At 36.7% G+C, this 18800-nt stretch overlaps 1 protein-coding gene across 5 annotated transcripts in view; it reads right to left on the reverse strand.

The window, feature by feature from the left end:
* Positions 1–855: 855 nt before the first annotated feature.
* Positions 856–18800, reverse strand: part of LOC122559582 (serine/threonine-protein kinase WNK1) — a 153396-nt gene continuing 135451 nt past the window's right edge. For 3 of the 5 annotated variants that reach the window (XM_043709299.2, XM_043709300.2, XM_043709298.2), the window contains 4 exons: positions 13023–13115; positions 7294–7335; positions 5272–5468; positions 856–4514 (listed from right to left, as the gene is read on the reverse strand). In XM_043709299.2, coding sequence (XP_043565234.1) covers positions 4215–4514; positions 5272–5468; positions 7294–7335; positions 13023–13115 — 632 coding nt within the window. In that variant the 3' untranslated portion in view covers positions 856–4214. The remainder of the gene's footprint in view (positions 4515–5271; positions 5469–7293; positions 7336–13022; positions 13116–18800) is intronic. The other 2 variants (XM_087997339.1, XM_087997340.1) reach the window with 2 other exon arrangements.

Here is an 18800-nt window from a genome sequence, read left to right on the forward strand (position 1 = left end):
AAACCACCACAAATAGCTGGAGGCTGAAGAAACTAAAAATCAGTGCCCCCTGCACCACATTTTACAACTCAGTACTCATACCTTGTGATGGCCTGTGCTCTCACAAAAATCAATGATGTAAATAAATGTATTGACAAATAGGAGGGCAACAATCCAAAGCATTTCAAAAATGACAGAATCTTAGTCATATTATATAAGTGGGTAAAACAATGTCAGATGAATGTTATGCCAAAAAGTGTAGTGCATTGCACAAAGCTAAGAGATCTAACACTGAAGTGGTTCTGAGACAGCATTTTTTGATGAACAAAGAAACCCAAGTATCTGAACAGTCTCCGCAGTAAGCATACCAGTAAATGTTGAAGTGCATAACTGAACAATTCAGTACAAATCACAAGGGTGGTAGTCTGCTCGTAACTTTCAGAAGAAACTGGGAAAATATATAATCTTTAAGACAAAGGTAAAAACCCAGAAATATTTAAGGAATTACTGGATGATTCAGCAGGGTGGAGAAACCAAGAGGATTCACTTGCCTTTGTCATGCAGAAGTAATCCTGAGAAATGAGATACTTTGTTCTCAACAAGGTAAAAGTTCTATACAATTAAGTTCAACTCACTGAAAATATTCAAATAGAAGCAACACCAAATGCCATCAACAAGACTTACAGGTGTGCATTGAGTTCATACATTGATTTTCACTTGTGATGAGGTATTGGTCCATTACACATGCAGAGTACTGTCACTCTCATCAGTTGTACTGACCCTCCACAAAAGTCTCCAGAACTAAAATTAATAAAAACAAGCTGAGGTCATGCAGGCTAGACAGCCTTTTATGTGAGAGAGAAACATAGAGAGAGATTTGTTTGCAATTTTAATTATTTTATTTGAATGATTTCAGTTAATCTACAAAGGAAGTAACAAATTTCAGCGCAAAGCGCAATCTTACATGTAGCTCAACACCCTTATTTAGTGCAAACATACAATTCATGTTGCAAATGATCCCCACGTTTCTTTACAGTGTATTATGTTAAATAATGAAAGATCTCCAGGAGAGTCACTGAACTTCAGAGCAATAGAAAATTCAGTCATTTCAAGATGGCAATTTGCAGGGTACAGTTTGGGGGGGTGGGGAAGAGGGATCAAGAGTATTACATAAAATAATTTAACACTAGTCAGTAGCATTTATAACATTTGTACACTTTTTAAACTGCTTTCCACAGGAGGGAAATGGCAAATGGATCCAGCTTTTTGCACGATATTAAAAAGTCTGAAATAAGAGGAAAATTATGCATACACTCAAAAAGCAAAACGCATCAGGGTCTCAATTTATGTTGAATGTTGTTAATTCTCAACTACAGATCAAGAATGCAGAATATATCAACTGCATAAGATTATGCATCTCAACAGATAAGAATAGCATACGCATACTTAAGTAACTGTCAGCCTGTTCTTAAACAGGAATCAAAAACAAACATTAACATCATATCTCCAACAAGATCCCAACACTAATTACTGCATATCATTCAACCTCCAATACATTTTGGAGAAGGGAAGGAACAGTGTGGAGAAATAAGAGGAAATGGAGCACTGAGAAACTGAAGTAATTTTGAGATTCCTCCTCAAGCCCATGCAAATAGCATCAATTTCACAGAACATCTAGCGTTTTCTAAGGTTAGGTAACCCAACTGATATCTAAAAAGCTACTTGCTACTAAAATAAAATGCAATGCTTTGTGTGGACTTTTCACAGTTTATTGCAGTCTAAGGAGTAATACTGATTGCAGTACTTGTTTTTTGTTTTTCCTCAAGTTTTCCTTTATTTTAAAGTAAGGAATCCACAACACATATCGTGAAGCATATGATAGAAGATATAGTTAAAGAAACGGTCCCCATACCAGTTCAAATTTTAATAAAAAGAAAGACAGAAAGAAAAATAAAAGCTTTTCATTATCATGTCTATCTGCCTAAAAGTAAAACCCCCCGTAGGTAACACAGAAAATACCATTACACATTCAACCATCGATAATATTACACAATAATTCTTTAAGTTTTGCTTTTTAAACAAAGCCTCATGAAAGACAGAAGTGTGTTCTTCATTACAAGTAATTTGTACAAGGGAACCCTTCTTTCAATGAATGTTCTGCTTAAAGGTTTGCGCATCTCAAACAAGAGTTTTCTTTAAGAATAATATGTTACAGTTTGACTACTTCTACAACTTCAACTTCTAAGCTTCCCAACTCAATTCAACATTGTTTAAGGCTCACATATTAGCAACAGTCTACAAAAGATGTTTCAGTAGACATTTTTAAGTTCCTTAAATTGTTGCAACAGTTACAGCAGAACTAACCATTTTTTCTTATTGAAAAGATTTTTTGAAAAATGGTGCAATTTTCTTCAATTTTACTTAAACAAAATAAAGTGCTGACCTGCAAAATGTAACAATATATGCAGGGTTTAAGCAGTTCTTTGATAAAGTCAGAGAACTAATATCTTTTAAAAACAACCTTCACATCCAGATGTTGTTATATTTGTCATTTTATTCTCTACATCAGAAAGAAAACAGCAAAAGCATTCCCTCAACCAGCTCTTTACTAGTTATTTTTCTGCAAATACCTGGTGAAACAAAAAAAACTTGAGGTTTGGATAGGAATGTGAAACAGGAAAGGGAAAGTATCCTTCTTGCGGGGAGAAAAGAAGGCACAGACTCAAATCTAAGTAGTTTTTCTTCCAGGAAACGATTTACCACAAAGATTGTGTTTTAATTCAGCATTCTTTTCATTAAGAGAAAACTGTAAAAGAAAAATGCAAATCTTATGTCAAAACAGTCTTAAGATTTGTATTTATTTCAATTCATTTGTGTTCTAAATATGGTTATTACTCAATATAAAATATGAAGTTGAGAATTTATGTTCACTTATGCACCAGACTGATATATCAGGTAAAATCTGGTAGAATGTAAGAGGCCTTCCTTTATCTTACTAAGTTTGTTCCATAATTTTTCATTTTCCCCATACATTCAACTTAAGAATTGCCTGTGTTGATTCACAAATTATGTTAATAGTGACCACCTCCAATTAAAGTAAATTGGAGGATTAACGATATAGTTAAAAATAAGCAAATAATGGTCGATACACTGCAACTGTCAATGACATTCAAAAATATTAATGGTAAATGCACTACAGAACCTAATTTTGTTCACAGATTCAGTATTGCACAAAGAAAAGTAAAACAGTTTGGCCTTAAAGGGCATGCACATGCTGCATTCAATCTGCACCAGCAATCTTTATAGCAATAACAACTCATCTAACATTTTAGACTTTGTCACTTCAACATCAAATTGAAGTTGCTCAACACTTAACAACTTAACATTTCTGTTGCATTTCTGGAAGTAACAGCATTTGCTGAATATTGTGGAAAATAAACATTTCTAATGCATTTCTGGAATTAACAGCATTTGCTGAATATTGTGGAAAATACAGAACTTGAATTTGCAGGAGAAAATTTTAACCATTAATATTTTGGCCTTTGATAACTCCATGTTTTAATTAACTGAATAATACTGGAGAGGGAAAGACAAAAAACTGGAACTGATTTACGGAATGGATGCTTTTCAGTCACCGTGAATGACATCAGTTCTGTTGAAGAACAAGCATGGACTATCTACTTTACCACAACTCCATCTTTCACTTGCTCTCTTCCTCTTTATTTTTTTCTGTTGGGGACACTAAGTGCTTTCCTGCAGACAAGTCAGAAGCACAATACAAGGCACTATGAATCCAGCAAGCATACTGGGAAAAACGGGTATTCAAGTACATTTATACAATTTTACATTCACATTTATTTACCTAATACAATAAAGTAACAAAGAAATTAAAGTGTCTCTGATAAGTATGGATTATAGCTAGCTTTAGTTTTTTTGTTTTTTTTAAACTTTAAACCCTCTAAATCCACTTTTAACTACTGTTGTCCAACAACATTTATATATCACAGTGTTTGAACATCAAAAACTGATGGGTAAATATATGTCCACACAGAACGCTGTTTGAAACAGAACTAGTAAAATAGCTCTCAAATGATGCTGTGTATATAAAAGCAGTGTCAGTCATCTGTATGCTTTAAAACTCTATGACCTATCCCCAGCAACATCAGCAGAGGCCATTAAACCTTGAATTCCACTCAGTCTATTGATCACACTTATCCAGAATTTGAATTATACATCTACGTTGTCCTAAGATTGGATCCAGAAGGATTGCTGACAGATTTCTGCAAAGTGCCCAAGGGAAAACTCTGTAGTGAAGTGGAGCCAACTGCTTGAAACTGGAGGCCTGGTGGTGGTGGTATAATGCTTGGTTGCTGTTGGGGTGGTGCTCCAGTCCACTGGGCACCATAAGGTGTTCCAGGATAACCATACTGGCAGATAGGAGTCTTGCTGAAAGGGCCCAAGGAGCCAACTGAGGCAGCAGAGTTTGTCATGGAGACACAAAGTTGACCTGGTGCTGAATATTTCCTTGGCATTGTCTGTAAAAGTTTATGAAAGACCACCATTAGCCATACAGAAATGGAATTATAGGATCACTGCAATTGTAGGGTCATATAGATGCTGGTTCTCTTTTCCCCCTCAAAAGAATAATTTTTAACAATTATACAATTAACAGTTCAAAAGGATAAAATTTCTTCACTATGAAGCAAACATTTTCTCCTGAATTATGATTGTTCAATAAGGCCTTCATATGGCATGATGTTGTTAATAAACATCCCTTTAATTCTCTAATTAGAAACAATTCCTAGCAGAAATACACAAAATTACTGAAGACTAAAATGGCAGTATTTGCATCCAAGCCAACATTCCTGCTTCAAACTATGTAATTAAAAATAGACCAATGAGTCATGCATTCAAGACTGTTTATAGGATCCTGCAGAATTCAAACTGGGGCCACACTTAATGCAGAATAGTTATTGCCTGTCGAAAAAATATAACTCAAATTGCTTAATTAAATTTCTGAAATGTGATAAACAGTCTACACTCCATTTCAGGATAGGTATTTCAGATGAAGTGTTAAGATTACTTCATGATACCACTTAAAACAGCTGAAGAAATGCACAAAGCTGAGCATTCTGGAACTGAAAACACATCTGAAGACTCAAACAAAAGATGAGAAATAATTTCTCCAAGCAGAGAGTCCTGATTAACAGTAAAATACTCAACATTTGACTAGATAGGGCCATTTAAATGAAGTTTAAAAACATAGACCACGAAGACACAGACTTTACTTACTTCAGAGTAATGCTGGCCTTGTTGACCTTGTTGCTTCATGCCACGCTTGTTCTGTGAGAGGTTCATAGCATCTCGAGCCCAATTGTCCACTAACTTATGCAAATCATCTGTGAAGGTGCCTTTTCTGCTCGTTATTGCTGGCTGTTGTTGCTGAGCCAACGACCCAACTCCACTTACCGCATTTGTGCTGGTTGTTCCTAGAAAAACAGAAAAGCAAATCAAGCTGCCAACTACAAATTTGTTAGCATTAAGCTTTCTACACAAAAGCAGCTATGTAATTCATGATTTTAATGATATTTGGATCCAACCTCTTTTTATGATAATTTATCTGTGTGCTTGTGATAAACAACAAAGTTACTGGAATCTATGATCCAAATGAAACGGAAAATTCTCAATTTCAAATAAAGAGTAACACTATTTAAATGTTGAATTTAATGGTCTTGGGAAATCTCTGTACACTGAAGCAGTTTTATAAGTTGCTGTTGAGTTACATCAACCAGAGAGGTGTGTCAATTTTCAATAAATATCTTTTAAAAATCATTCATCAATGGATCAACAACAAATGTAGAATATTAGCCCAGAACAAGGTGCACACATCTTCCACAAATTATATTCATAACATGCACCTCACTTTTGCATGCATTAGAAGTTGTCCAAGACTGTTATGGAAAATATTTACTATATATATATATATATATATACACACACACACACACACAAAAGGAAGCAAATGTGTTTAATCCATTTAATAAAGGCTTCATGCAGTACTCATATGCTGTTTCGCAGTCTTCAAAAATGTGTTAAAGGCCACACTGCATTTACGCATGCATTGCATCCAGAAAACATCACAACAAAAATTGCTGAACCTATTCACATTGACATTATTTATACCAGCTCTTAGAACATGCAAAAATCAAAGCTATCTTTACAACTCATTTTAGCATTATAGGTTCTTTGGTCTCTGATAGCTGCCCAGTTAAACAGAGAAATAGCAGCCCCACAAGGAAAGGAAATTTCAAACTTTTGCTTTAAATTCATGAAATATGCCACTAATTATGACTGAGGGGTTCACAGTCTACTTAAGTTACTCTGCTGCATGAACTCAATTAATTTGGTTCTCTGATATTTAATGAGTTTTAGTCTCCAGCTGATGCACCATTGGCACTCAATGCATTTGTTGTGAGCAAAGATTGTTTGGTTTGTGGTCACAAAATATTTTCGAAACCAGAAGTCAATCTACGAGGCTTCCCTTTCTGAAATAACAGCCTGTGAATATGCAGTCCAAAATCTGGACCCAGGGTGTCTCAATGATTTACACTTCAGCTTTTCCTCAGACACTAACTTTGTAGATCTACATTAAATTTGTAACATCATGAGGTGAATGGCAGGTTTTGTTTTCCTAGGGTGGGGGATTTCAAGACAAGGTGGCATTTTTTAAGGCAAGAGGAGAAAGATTTTAAAAAGACATGGGCATGGGCAACTTTTTTTTTTAAAATGTAAGAGTGGCTCATGTGTGGAATGAACTTCCAGAGGAAGTGGTGGAAATGGGCAGAGTTACAACATTGACAAGACATTTGGATAAGTACATGAATAAGAAATGTTTAGAAGGATACGAGCCAAACAGAGGCAGATGGGACTAGTTTAATTTGGGATTACGGTCTGCATGGACTGGTGGACCGAAGAGTCTGTTACAATGCTGCATGACTCCACATAAAATTAATAAGTCAATAATAAGCCATTTGCACCATATAGTCTCCGATGCTTGTGCTCCATGAGCCTCTTCCCATACTACTAAAACTGAGCAAATTTTATTATAAGTTGATGTGGACGCAGTTTCAGATCAAACTTACAAAAGAATAAAATTTCTACAGAACTACTGGCCTTCCTAAACTTTAAGAGATGCAGTAGAAACTTCAAAAACAATAAGACAGAGAAGCCTAAATGCTAAAATCAGATGCAAGGACGATGCTATATTAATGTGTTACATGCTGTGCAAGTAAAATGTTAGAAAAGGATAATTACTACACAGTTGGTTGCATGGGCAGACTTTTTTCACCATCTTCCCTAAAGAATAAAGAAAAGTGCTTGGAGAAGAGAAACATACAGAACGGAAGAAAGTACATTAATATCAATTGAACTGATTAGTGTGACCTCATACTGGTCTGCATTGCAGTATAACAAAAGAGAGAGAGGAAGTAAATTGTTATCCTTTGGCACTCAATGTTCCAAATTCACTAACTTGGTACTTGATCACCATTCATTAATTTCAGTAAAAAAAAGCAAGGATACTGGTTTCTCATAATATATTCCAAAATGTGATTTAGACATTTGAACTGCAACTAGTTAATATTTACAAAGTTGAAGCCATAGACAGAAAGCAAAAAGCATTTTTAAAATTTGTTTTGAAATCCAATTTGCCTCTATCTAGTTTTTCTAAATTATAGTTTTATTGTATAAATACACTTCTTTCTTTCCTATATCTAATTTATTTCAAGTGTCTCAACTTCCTCTGGAACACAACTGCTCTGCAGCACCATAAAATGATTAGGTCACATAAATCTTTTTGGACAGGATTTATTTTCCCTCTCCATCACTGCTTAAATGTTGTAAAGTGAATGATAAGTTTGGGGTGGGGAGGTCAGGAAATAAAGTTATTTGGAAGAGTAAGATGTATATTAAAGGTACAATCTCATTCCAATCCGCAGAAAAGGGACAGGAACCAGAGCGAGCTTCTCCTTCTTCCTATGCTGCATATTTTCTCGTCCTGGGATTGTAATCATGCAAATTTAGCAACATCAGTCATAAGATATGAACATGTATGCAAGTCACTTTAAATAACTGGCTATACTTGCTGAAAATAATATTGCATTGTTGTTTAAAAGTGATCCTGTCCGAGTATGGATTTCAACTCCTCCATTTCAATTACAGAAGGGAATGTAGTGACACAACCAGCTCTGGCTCTAAGCAGTTCCTGACCCAAATGTTTGGAAGAGAAGCTATCACACAGAGGCAAAAGATAAGATTCATCTATTATAATTAAGGCCATTAAATAGTCACATTATTTCAATTGAGTGCATAAGAAAGCCAGGCAGCCTGCAAGCAAGCATGTGTGAACCCTCAGGAGATTGAACAAGAGTATTTGACAAAGCAAGATGCATAATATTTGAGGATCTCCAGTAATACTTCCCATGAAAGGTGTAGCAAAGCAGGACAATATTAGATCTTTCTAATATTGCTCAACTTAATATTACATAAAACTATTGACAATTTTGCACTTTTCACTGTTTAAACCATAGTTACTTTTATTTTTCTCCTCTTTGGTTTGGAACGGAGTTGTAGTTGAGAATTTAACTCTGAACTTTCAGCAGCAGCTGGTTTAAAAAAAAAGAGAAAATACTGATATTTGCAGTTGGGAACTGGTTTGGAATGGTGATGCAGGTTAAGTACTTCTCTAAAAAAAAAACTAAACATGAACCAGTACTTACATGTTATGTTCAGGGACTGGGAGCTGTTGTGTGCTCAAATCAGTTAATGGTGTGGGGAAGGGGGAGGAAGGAAGAGGGGACAGGTACTGGCCAGCCAACCACAGAGAATGTCGACAAAGAAAGAGAAAACGAAGGGAGAACTGACTCTGACTAGGTTTTGGGGCAGAAGGCAAAGGGATGCTTTGGAAGCTGCAGGACTAGATTGTTTGGTTTTGCACTCCTTAGCCAACCTCCAAATATCGACCCGTTGAAAGTCCTGAATAAAGACTACCAGTCCAAAAGAAATCAAAAAAAGTCTCTGGAGGTCTGTGGAAGCGGTCAGCATTGACCAGTGACTTAGGATTGCATCCTGTTTGAATTCCGATGTGCACGTAATAAAACCCATCAGATTTCATGAAGGTTTGGTATTCACATTGAAGCCATTTATTGAAATGACAATTTATGCTTTTTTTAAAATCTATCCCTTAACTATCTATGGATGAGTGGGGAGATGCTGATAATCAAAGATGATTGGGCTTGGATCATACATATTAATTACATTGCCTTGTAATTCATTTACGTTCTAAGCTACACTAAATAATAAATGGTTAATTTTTCTTAAGCTATATACTTGGTGTGCAAGATTAACTGATTTGTAAAGTCTCGTTTGGAACAAATAATCAATTTTAAGGGTCAAATGTTTTCATTTCACCATGTTCCAAATCCAGTGCAACTGAGCCTGTTCTGGTCTGGCTTGCTATCCCTGTGCTATAATACTACACAATGAAGAGGTGTGCTCTCTGAACCTGGTGATAAACTAACATATGCCAAGTAAAAGTGACATTCTATCAAAAAAACACTAATAACAATTCATGAAACCGATGTTAACAGCTTAATGGATTGCTGTGCCAAACAACATAGCTGAGAAAAAGGTTTTAACACATACATTTTAAAATATTTAAAAATCTGCATTCCTAACTATAGGGCCAGGAAAATTCAACTATAACAATCTGAGACGGTGACGAGAAACTAAAAACTATTACCAGGAAATAAAAAGTAATTTCACAATCTGTCTCAGGCCAAGAATAATTAAAAATGTATGTTTCATATGCATGAGTTAAATATACTGCTGATGGAGTAGCATAAAATCAGAAGAAACAGTCACTTTTATGACTGGGCATTTTAACCATGCTCCAAAACGAACTTGCCTATTCTAGATCATCCGAATGTTTTTTAAAAAGATAGGCAGCCTATTTTTATGCACTTTTATGAAGACATGTAAATTCAAATTATCTTCAATAACCAGAGCACACAATTATACTATGAAATCATTTGCACAGAGCTGCTGGACAGGGAAAAAAAAAATCAAAAAAACAGAGACCACAACAGTCAGAAAGCTGTAATCAAACAACTTCCATGAGATGTAAACTCGCAGGAAGCCATGCTGCTTTCGCTGAACATTTAAACTGACATGCATTAGGTTTAGCAGAGATAAAGTCCACTGGACCTGCATCCATACCAGCCTGTGGGATTCAAATATTTTGGCAAATCAGGATGATGACTGGAACATTCCACCACAAACCAAGTCAAGCAGTAAAGTCAATTCTCCCAACCACCCAAAATCACTCTGGCACAGCTATCACTGGACTGCTTCTGAATGGTACTGGTAGGTCCGTGAGAAGTGCACTTGAATTCAATATCACCGAGGAAATCTATTGTGGAGGACACTATGGAAAGGGGTTTTTTTGGTATAACCTACTATGTGTAAGGTATATGGCAATAATTATGTAAAAGCATAATGTCTTTTTATTTGCTGCTTCAAAATAACTTTCCACAACATGAGTTGTGATCAAAAGTGATGTCAACATTTCTTTAATGTATGTTCATCAGCTAAACACATTACAAACACATTACAACAACACACTCAAGCCACATGAAGTTTTCATTGGCTTGGTGACATAAAGGACGGACACTTCAGGAGCATTTATTTGGCGAGTGATAACGAAGAATAAATGGAGGGAGGAAACGGAATGGACTATACAAAGTAGCATCAATTTGATGATCATATGACAGTCAGGCTAAAGAACAGTTCAATATGGGCTGGACAGTTATAGGCAGCTAGTGTTGAACTATTTTGACAAAAGATTCGTGAATCTACATGGTGCGCTGGATTTATAAAAAGGGTACAAGGCTTGAAATGGAAGATCTTGAAATTTTCAAATCCAATTCAGTATCGCCATTTTTTCAAATTGAAAATAGTCCAGTGAGATGTGAAAAAGCAGAACATTTATAGTATTATGCCACAGTTCCATAGCCACAACTATGGTATAAATATATAAAATCCTTTCTAAAAAGATCAGGCATGTTTTACTTAATCAGATTGACCACTGGCAGATGGAATGCCCAAGGTGTCATTTTAACAACAATATAATTTTCAGTTTTCACAATTAGAAAAATGCATACTGCAGTTTGAATATTTTCAGATTCTATTAACTGTAAAACTGAAAACCTGGCATGAATTAAGGACAAGGAGGCTTTTTCTGTACTGATACACCCACATTTCTTATGATGATGTCAAGCAAGCCTGTCAGAAAATCATTTGAATAAAACAGATGCCATGCAATGCATGGAGCATTTTTTAAAAATGGCTCAATTCCCCTATTAAAAGTTTCAGGACAGGAATGGAAAAAGTGAGTTGCTATGTTGAAAGGTTACCAATTACCATAAGAGTGGCTAGGCTGTTTTACTTTGTAAAGGTTTTACTTTGGCTGGGTAACTGATCAGTGGAAAGAATCTATTACTCATTACTCCACAAGATTTTGATATTTTTCACTATTTTGCTATGTACTCCATCTTAAACATTGGGATCACAACTCCTGACAAGGGATTCTTTAGTTCAAAAACAAGGAAATATTTGATTGTTGTTAAAACACAAATATAATGATATAAAAATCCGACTTTTTAAAAAAAATCAACACCATTCAAAATGAATTAATTGAGTTAACGAATGCAGACTTAAAGGGCTATCAAAAATAGTCATGACCATTATAAGCGGGTATTATTGCATGCATGCATGTTGACCTGCATCAAGACTTTAAAATGCAATCTCTATAACAATTGCACAAGTATAACTTCACTGAAATTTCACACAGATATTTCAGTTAGTTCATTATTAGTCATACACCTGTTGACTAACCTATAATCTAAGAATGAGTTAGCTGCTAAGCTGCCAGTTTTCAAGGCAACAGCAATGCTGGAGTGAACCTGATAGTTGAGAGGTTGCACACTCCACACTATCAATAACAAATGCTGAATACTGGACAAAATAAACAGAAGGAACAGGATGGGTACAAGGCAAATTAAAACTACATCAAAAACCTGCATTTAAGCAATTAAAGGTTTCCTCATTTTAAAGAAAATACGATACATATTCAAGTACGTACATAAGTTACTTCTGTTGAACTTGTACATGAAGGAGTAATGGTAATAACTATGGGTAGGGTCCAATCATAACTGCAATAATAATTAGATGTACTGATTTTTTTTCCTCCCACTAACAGGTAGCTTTAATTGTTCTACACAAGTTTGCAACTTTCCATCATGGCTGCAGATGTTCAACAATGTCCAGCCTACCACTGTTAAAATGACATTGCTCATTTGCGCCTGCAGATCAAACACTTAAGTCAACATGCAGCCAAAACAAAATGGAAGATTAATTAGAAAACTGTACATCGCAGCCATTCAAATTTACTGTTCTCAACATAGTGATAACAAATAGTGAAACTGTGTAACAGAGTTCATTTTCCACCACAAGAAAATATTCTACCTAATTTTATTTTGTAAAAGCACCCCTAAAAGCAAAAAGATTGTTTTTTTCTCCAATTAACAGGTTTTTAATTTTGGAGAACCAGATGTGGTCAAAAATGTAAATATGGACTGAAATACTTAACTCGCAATAGGAGTTCAAACAGTGTGCATGTGCACAGGCGTGTACATTCGATATAAATGCAATCACACAATACACAATCATGTTGGTCGGTGGCAACCTTTTGAGTCAAAATCACTTTCTTAATATATTTCACTTTTCCTTTCAAACTTCACTGGAAATTAGTCAATTAACAGTATATATTTGATTTCTTGAATTTTTAAATTTATCATGCTGCCCCATATGGAAACTTCAAATAGGTGACTGAAATTTTGAAAACTTAATGAACAATAGCAGCAAAGCTTTATGCAGGGGAAAAGGAAGAAAAAGGCAGATGAGAAAAGAATAAAAGTGTTACACACAAAGAGCCAGACAGGGCGTACTCAGAAACCTTGTCCTTCTGCCGCCAAGTTTAAAAGTCACTTGCTCTGATGCACAGTGAAACGATGCTGAGCCTGTGACAGTAAAAGAAAAAGGAGGAAAACAGACAACTAAAGTCAGAACGTTAGTACTTCAAGAATTGAGGGATTACCTCACATTGAATACATATCTTTCCCCTCTTAGAAAATTGTTACTGCTTCAGTAAAATGTTATAAGTCCACCCAGGCTACATGCAGCATTTTTCTTTTTCTTTTAAATTATTTGTTGTTGCTCTGGGAAATGTGATGCTGATTACAGAAAATTAAATTCAATGCTTTTAAAATGGATATGACAAATTCCTTCACTATAAATTTTAGCTCCCAAGTATCCTTTTACCATACACAAACCTATCCCTCGAAACCCTTCTTATTCATATACCCATGCATCGTTAAATGTTGTAATTGTATCAGCTCCACCACTTCCTCTCGCAGCTCATTCCATACCAGCACCATCCTCTGCATGAAAAAGTTATCCCTCAGGTCTTTTTTTTAAATCTTTCCTGACCTTAAACCTAGGCCCTCGAGTTTTAAACTCCCCCATCCAAATAAAAAAAGACTATGGTTATTCACCTTATCCATGCCCCGAGTGATTACATACACCTCTATAAGGTCACCCCTCAGCCTCTGATGTTCTAGGGAAAACAGCCCCAGCTTGATCAGCCTTCCTCTATAACTCAAATCCTGCAATCCCAGCAAAATCCTTGTAAATCTTTTCTGCACTTTCTCAAGTTAACAATATCTTCCCTATAGAATTGTATGCAGCACTTTTTTAAAAAAAATTCTTTCAGGGATGAGGGTGTCACTGGTTAAGTCAGCATGCATTGCCCATCCCTATTTACCCAGAGGACATTCAAGAGTCAACCATTTTACTGTGGGTCTGGGAGTCACGTGTAGGCTAGACAAAGTAAGGATGACAGTTTCCTTCCCTAAAGGACATTAGTGAACCAGATGAGTTTGTCCATCAACAACTCAGTCATCATTAGACACTTAATTCTCGATTTTGTTTACAAATTCCAATTTAAATTCCACCATCTACCATGGGGGGATTCAAACCTATGTCCTCAGAACATTACTCGAGTCTCCGGATTAAGAGTCCAGTGTTAATACCACTAGGCAATCACCTCATCTCTAAAAGTGGTCTCACCAATATCCTGTACAGCTCAACTCAATGTACTGAACAATAAAGGGAAGCACACCAAATGCATTCTTCATTCCCTATCAACCTGCAACTCCACTTTCAAGGAACTATGCATCTGCATCTGTTTGTTGGCAACATTCCCCAGGGCTCAACTATTAATTATACAAGTCAAAAGGTGTGACACTGGAAAAGCACAGATCGTTACGCAGCATCCAAGGAGCAGGAGTGTCGACATTTCAGGTATAAGCCTTTCGTCAGGAATGTTGGGCAGGGTGGCAAGGGAGCTGAGGAATAAAAGGTGGGTGGGGGAAGAGAGACAGGCCCAAGAGGATTGAGAAATAAATGGGAGGGGGTCCTGGGGAAAGTAGCTTGGAAGGAAAGTAGTAGATAAAGATTGGGCGGGGGGGGGGCGGAGAGATGGTGAAAGGTCAGAGTGGATAAATGGGAAGGAGGATGGATAGGTGGGACAGCTCAAGAGGGGGATGCCGAGTTGGAGGATTGGATCTGGGATAAGGTAGGGGGAAGGAGAGATGAGAAAATTGGTGAAATCAACATTGATACTGTGTGGTTGGTGAGTCCCAAGGCAGAAGATGAGGCATTCGTCCTCCAGACAGCATCAATGTCGATTTCACCAGTTTTCTCATCACCCTACCACTCACCTTACCCCAGATCCAACCCTCCAACTCGGCACCTCCCACTTGAACTGTCCCACCTATCCAGTCCAACCTATCACCATCACCCCCCACCTTCATCTACCTATCACTTTCCAAGCTACCTTCCCCCAGCCCCAAAACCCCCACCCATTTATCTCTCAGCACCCTTGGCCCCGCTCCCCCAACATTCCTGATGAAAGGCTTAGGCCAGAAACGTCCACTCTCCTATTCCTGAAACGTCCACTGTCCTATTCCTCAGATGCTGCCTGACCTGCTGTACTTGTCCAATGCCACACTTTTTGACTCTTATCTCCAGCATCTGCAGTCCTCACTTTCTCCTATTAATTATATAATTAATTATGTAAGTCCTGCCCCGGTTTGCCTCCCATTTATCTAAATTAAACTCCATCCGCCAATCCGCGGGCCATTGACCCATCTGATCAAGATCCTATTGTAACCACTACATCACCCATTGTAGTGTCATCTAACCATAACTTCTGTATTCACATTCAAATCATTTATGTAAATGACAAAACACCGTGGACCCAGCGCCGATCCTTGTGGCACATTGCTGGTCACTTGCATCTAGCATAAACTTTAAGGCAGCTGGACGCTCACACACAAACCTGATGAGCCTTCTTTGTTTAAGTTTTTCAGTACCACCAAAAGTTAACAGAAAATACCCTTAACAAGGAAAATAATTGACTACAGCTACAGTAATTAGCTTATGTGAGGTGCCCTTGATTTTTGAAAGGCAATGACTGAGTTGCTTTTCACTAATGTAGACATCTGGTCTACATAAATCTGAAATTGAGATTAGATTCTCTAGTGTGGAAATGCCATTAGTATGTGAAAATAGAATACTCAGAACTGTACCAGGAAATAGTCAAACTTTTCCATCTTCAAGCAGAAGAAATTGAAGTTCTGTATAAAACACAAGTTTTTTATTACAGCAGAGGCGGCTATTAAAAGACCTTAACTATAAAAAAACAGTAGTACATAGATGACAGCAATAAAAAGGTTTATATATTAAAATATATGCATTATGGATATACATATCTATAGTGGTTTCTAATGTGTAGAACACAATCAACTGGTCAATGTCTTAGCCCATGTTTCCTTTATGAGCATCTCACAATCTTTCTCACCATCCTCCCACACATCGATCGCCATTCCACTAAGTGACCTCTATTCCAAAAACCATGCAGCTACAGAAAAGTACATACCTTAACATATTTTACTATCTTGTTGCATTATGTTTCAGTTTTATTCAGATGGACTATCAGCTTTGGGCAAGACCAGTTCCATGGTGGCAATGCAAACAAGTGAATACTAAACACACCAGAAACTGATGTGTGAAGCCAGCATGTTACAATACTTGAGATGTAGATGGCTAGTCAGGCAAACACATCCATGTGGACTCGCTAAAACAGTAGTTTAGCTACTCCTATTCCTCTGCCTATTCTCTGTAATCTTCCATTTTCTTTATTCATCTGCTTATCTAAAAGGTCTGTGCAGGACGAAGAAAATGCTGTTACAGGGATAGTTGCCATACCTCACATCCAATATCGAAGCTACGCATGCCAAACAAATTGCAAGTATGGTTTCAGAAACCTTTGAATTTGGGACCATAAAAAAGGAAACCTTATTCAATGCTACCTTCTCTGCACTGGAGTGCTGCTTTGTTGCATTAGTGTAACTGGAATTTGGTGAAAGAAAGGAGGTGAACAGTCTCTTCTTTTTGGTGACCATTTCTGTTTGAATAAGATCTGAGGGAATTTGGGGCATAAGGGGAAAGAGCAACTTTAAGTAATTTCTACAGTACAGAAAGCCCCAGGGACATCTCAACACATAGTTCCAACAACTACATTCCTGCTATTTGTAATTTTGAGTTTCTCCTTCCCTCTCAATTCATGATTTCCAGCTATTTCCGAGCTGCTACTTGTACCCTCGAGTGAAGACTGGCTCAAAATATCTACTCAATTCATCTCTTATCTCTTTATCTTCCTTTATTATTTCTACAGACTCATTTTCTACACGATTAACACTCATTTCATTAACTCTTTTTTTCAACCTCTCCTGTTTGTTTTTATATTTTTGGCTAACTTCTCATGTTACTCTAATTTACCCTCCTTATTAGTCTTTTAGTAATTCCTTATTTTTAATATTCTGTCTAACAGTTTTACCTGCCACCTAGCTTTACACAATTATATGTCTCTGACTATTTTGGTTAACCATGGGTGGTGGGTCAATCCCTTAGAATTTTTCTGATTTCTTGGAATGTTGAGAATACATGTTGGCACGCACAAGTTGGGCCGAAGGGTCTGTTGCAGACTCTATGATAGAGTCTGTATGACTCTATCTACTCTATACTTTGTGGAATACGTTTTCCACTGTCTCTCTTGACTTATCCCTTAACCTAAACTGCTCTTGCTCAAATTCAAAATAGCAACCTTGGACCCACACTTCTCTCCGTTAAACTGATTGCAAAACTCAATTGCCACGGTTGCTACTACCTAAAAGAACTTTTACTGTAGTAGTCAGTAATTAATCCTACCATACTGGTCACAACCAATCCAGTGTAGCCTCCTCTCTGGCTAATGTCACAGCACATTAGTCGAATAAATTGTCTTGAACAATGAATTTCTCCTCTACATTACTTTTTCCCCCATCTGATTTTTTTCAGGATGCATGTAGATTAAAATCCCTCATGATAAGCACTATACCCTTTGACAACATCCCATTATTTTTCCCTTGATGCACTGCCCTACCATGTGCTTATCACACCATTCCTCTCAACTTTATCATTTCTACCCAGACTGCTTCTATATCCTGGTTTCCTCGATTTAGCCCATTTACCACCCTTCCCTAGCTTCCTGTCCTTCCTAAATGTCACATATCCATTAATCCACGTATCAGTACTGACCACGAGATCATATTTACTTATTTCAAATTTTACTATTAGTTCATTTTGTTTTGAACATTATATGCATTCAAAAGCAGTGCCTTAGGTTTTGTCACATTATTTGTTTTGTATCCTCTAGTCTTCTCTGATTTACTTTTAGATCACCATTCTCTGTCCCTTAATGTTGTCTGTTTATCATTACTCACCAAGTCGGTCTGACACTGGGATGAGGAAAAAATGAATAGTTATATATTCTTGGTTTCAGATTAATATAGCCCTAAAAATAAACTGTTTATTCTACACTTTTCTCTTGGGGTGGGCAGTAGGTTGCAGTTAAATTTGAAAATTGTGCATAAAATGATCAGAGACCATTGATTTACATTATCAAATATTTTTAAATATCACTTGAAACTTTTCTACAAGTTCAAGAAACAAGAAAATTCCCAATAACTGAAAATGAAAAGAATCACATGGAGCCAATATTACAATGAAAGAAACCTCCTTTTGAAGTCATTCTATTCTCAAATATAAATAATTAAACTGCACCATTCATGACTCCTCAGATACTAAAGCAGTTCATATTCATAGGCAAGATCTGGACAATATTTAGTCTTGAACTGCAAGTGGCAAGTGCCATTTGCACCACTCAAGTGCCAGGCCATGACCATTTTGAGCAAGAGAGAATCAAACCATTGCCCCTGCTTATTCAATGACATTACCACCACCTAATTCCCCCATTATCAACCATTGAACACAAACAGAATTAGATTAGCCATATAAATGTAGTGGTTACAAAGAGGTCACAGGCTGAGAATTCTAATGCATATCTTGCCTCACCAATACCTGTCCACTACCCACAAGGCACAAGTTATGAGTGCAATGGAACGCTATGTACTTGTTAGAATGGCTATAGCTCCAGAAACACACAATCAGCTAAATATAAACAGGTCAAAAAAAAAACCCCTGAATTGGCACCCAATCCATCATTTTCACATTCACTCTCCACCACTAATGCACAGCAGTGG

Source organism: Chiloscyllium plagiosum, unplaced genomic scaffold (assembly GCF_037043375.1).
Source record: "Chiloscyllium plagiosum isolate Xiang-an unplaced genomic scaffold, Cpla_swu_hap1 HiC_scaffold_19, whole genome shotgun sequence".
Lineage (NCBI taxonomy): Eukaryota > Metazoa > Chordata > Chondrichthyes > Orectolobiformes > Hemiscylliidae > Chiloscyllium > Chiloscyllium plagiosum.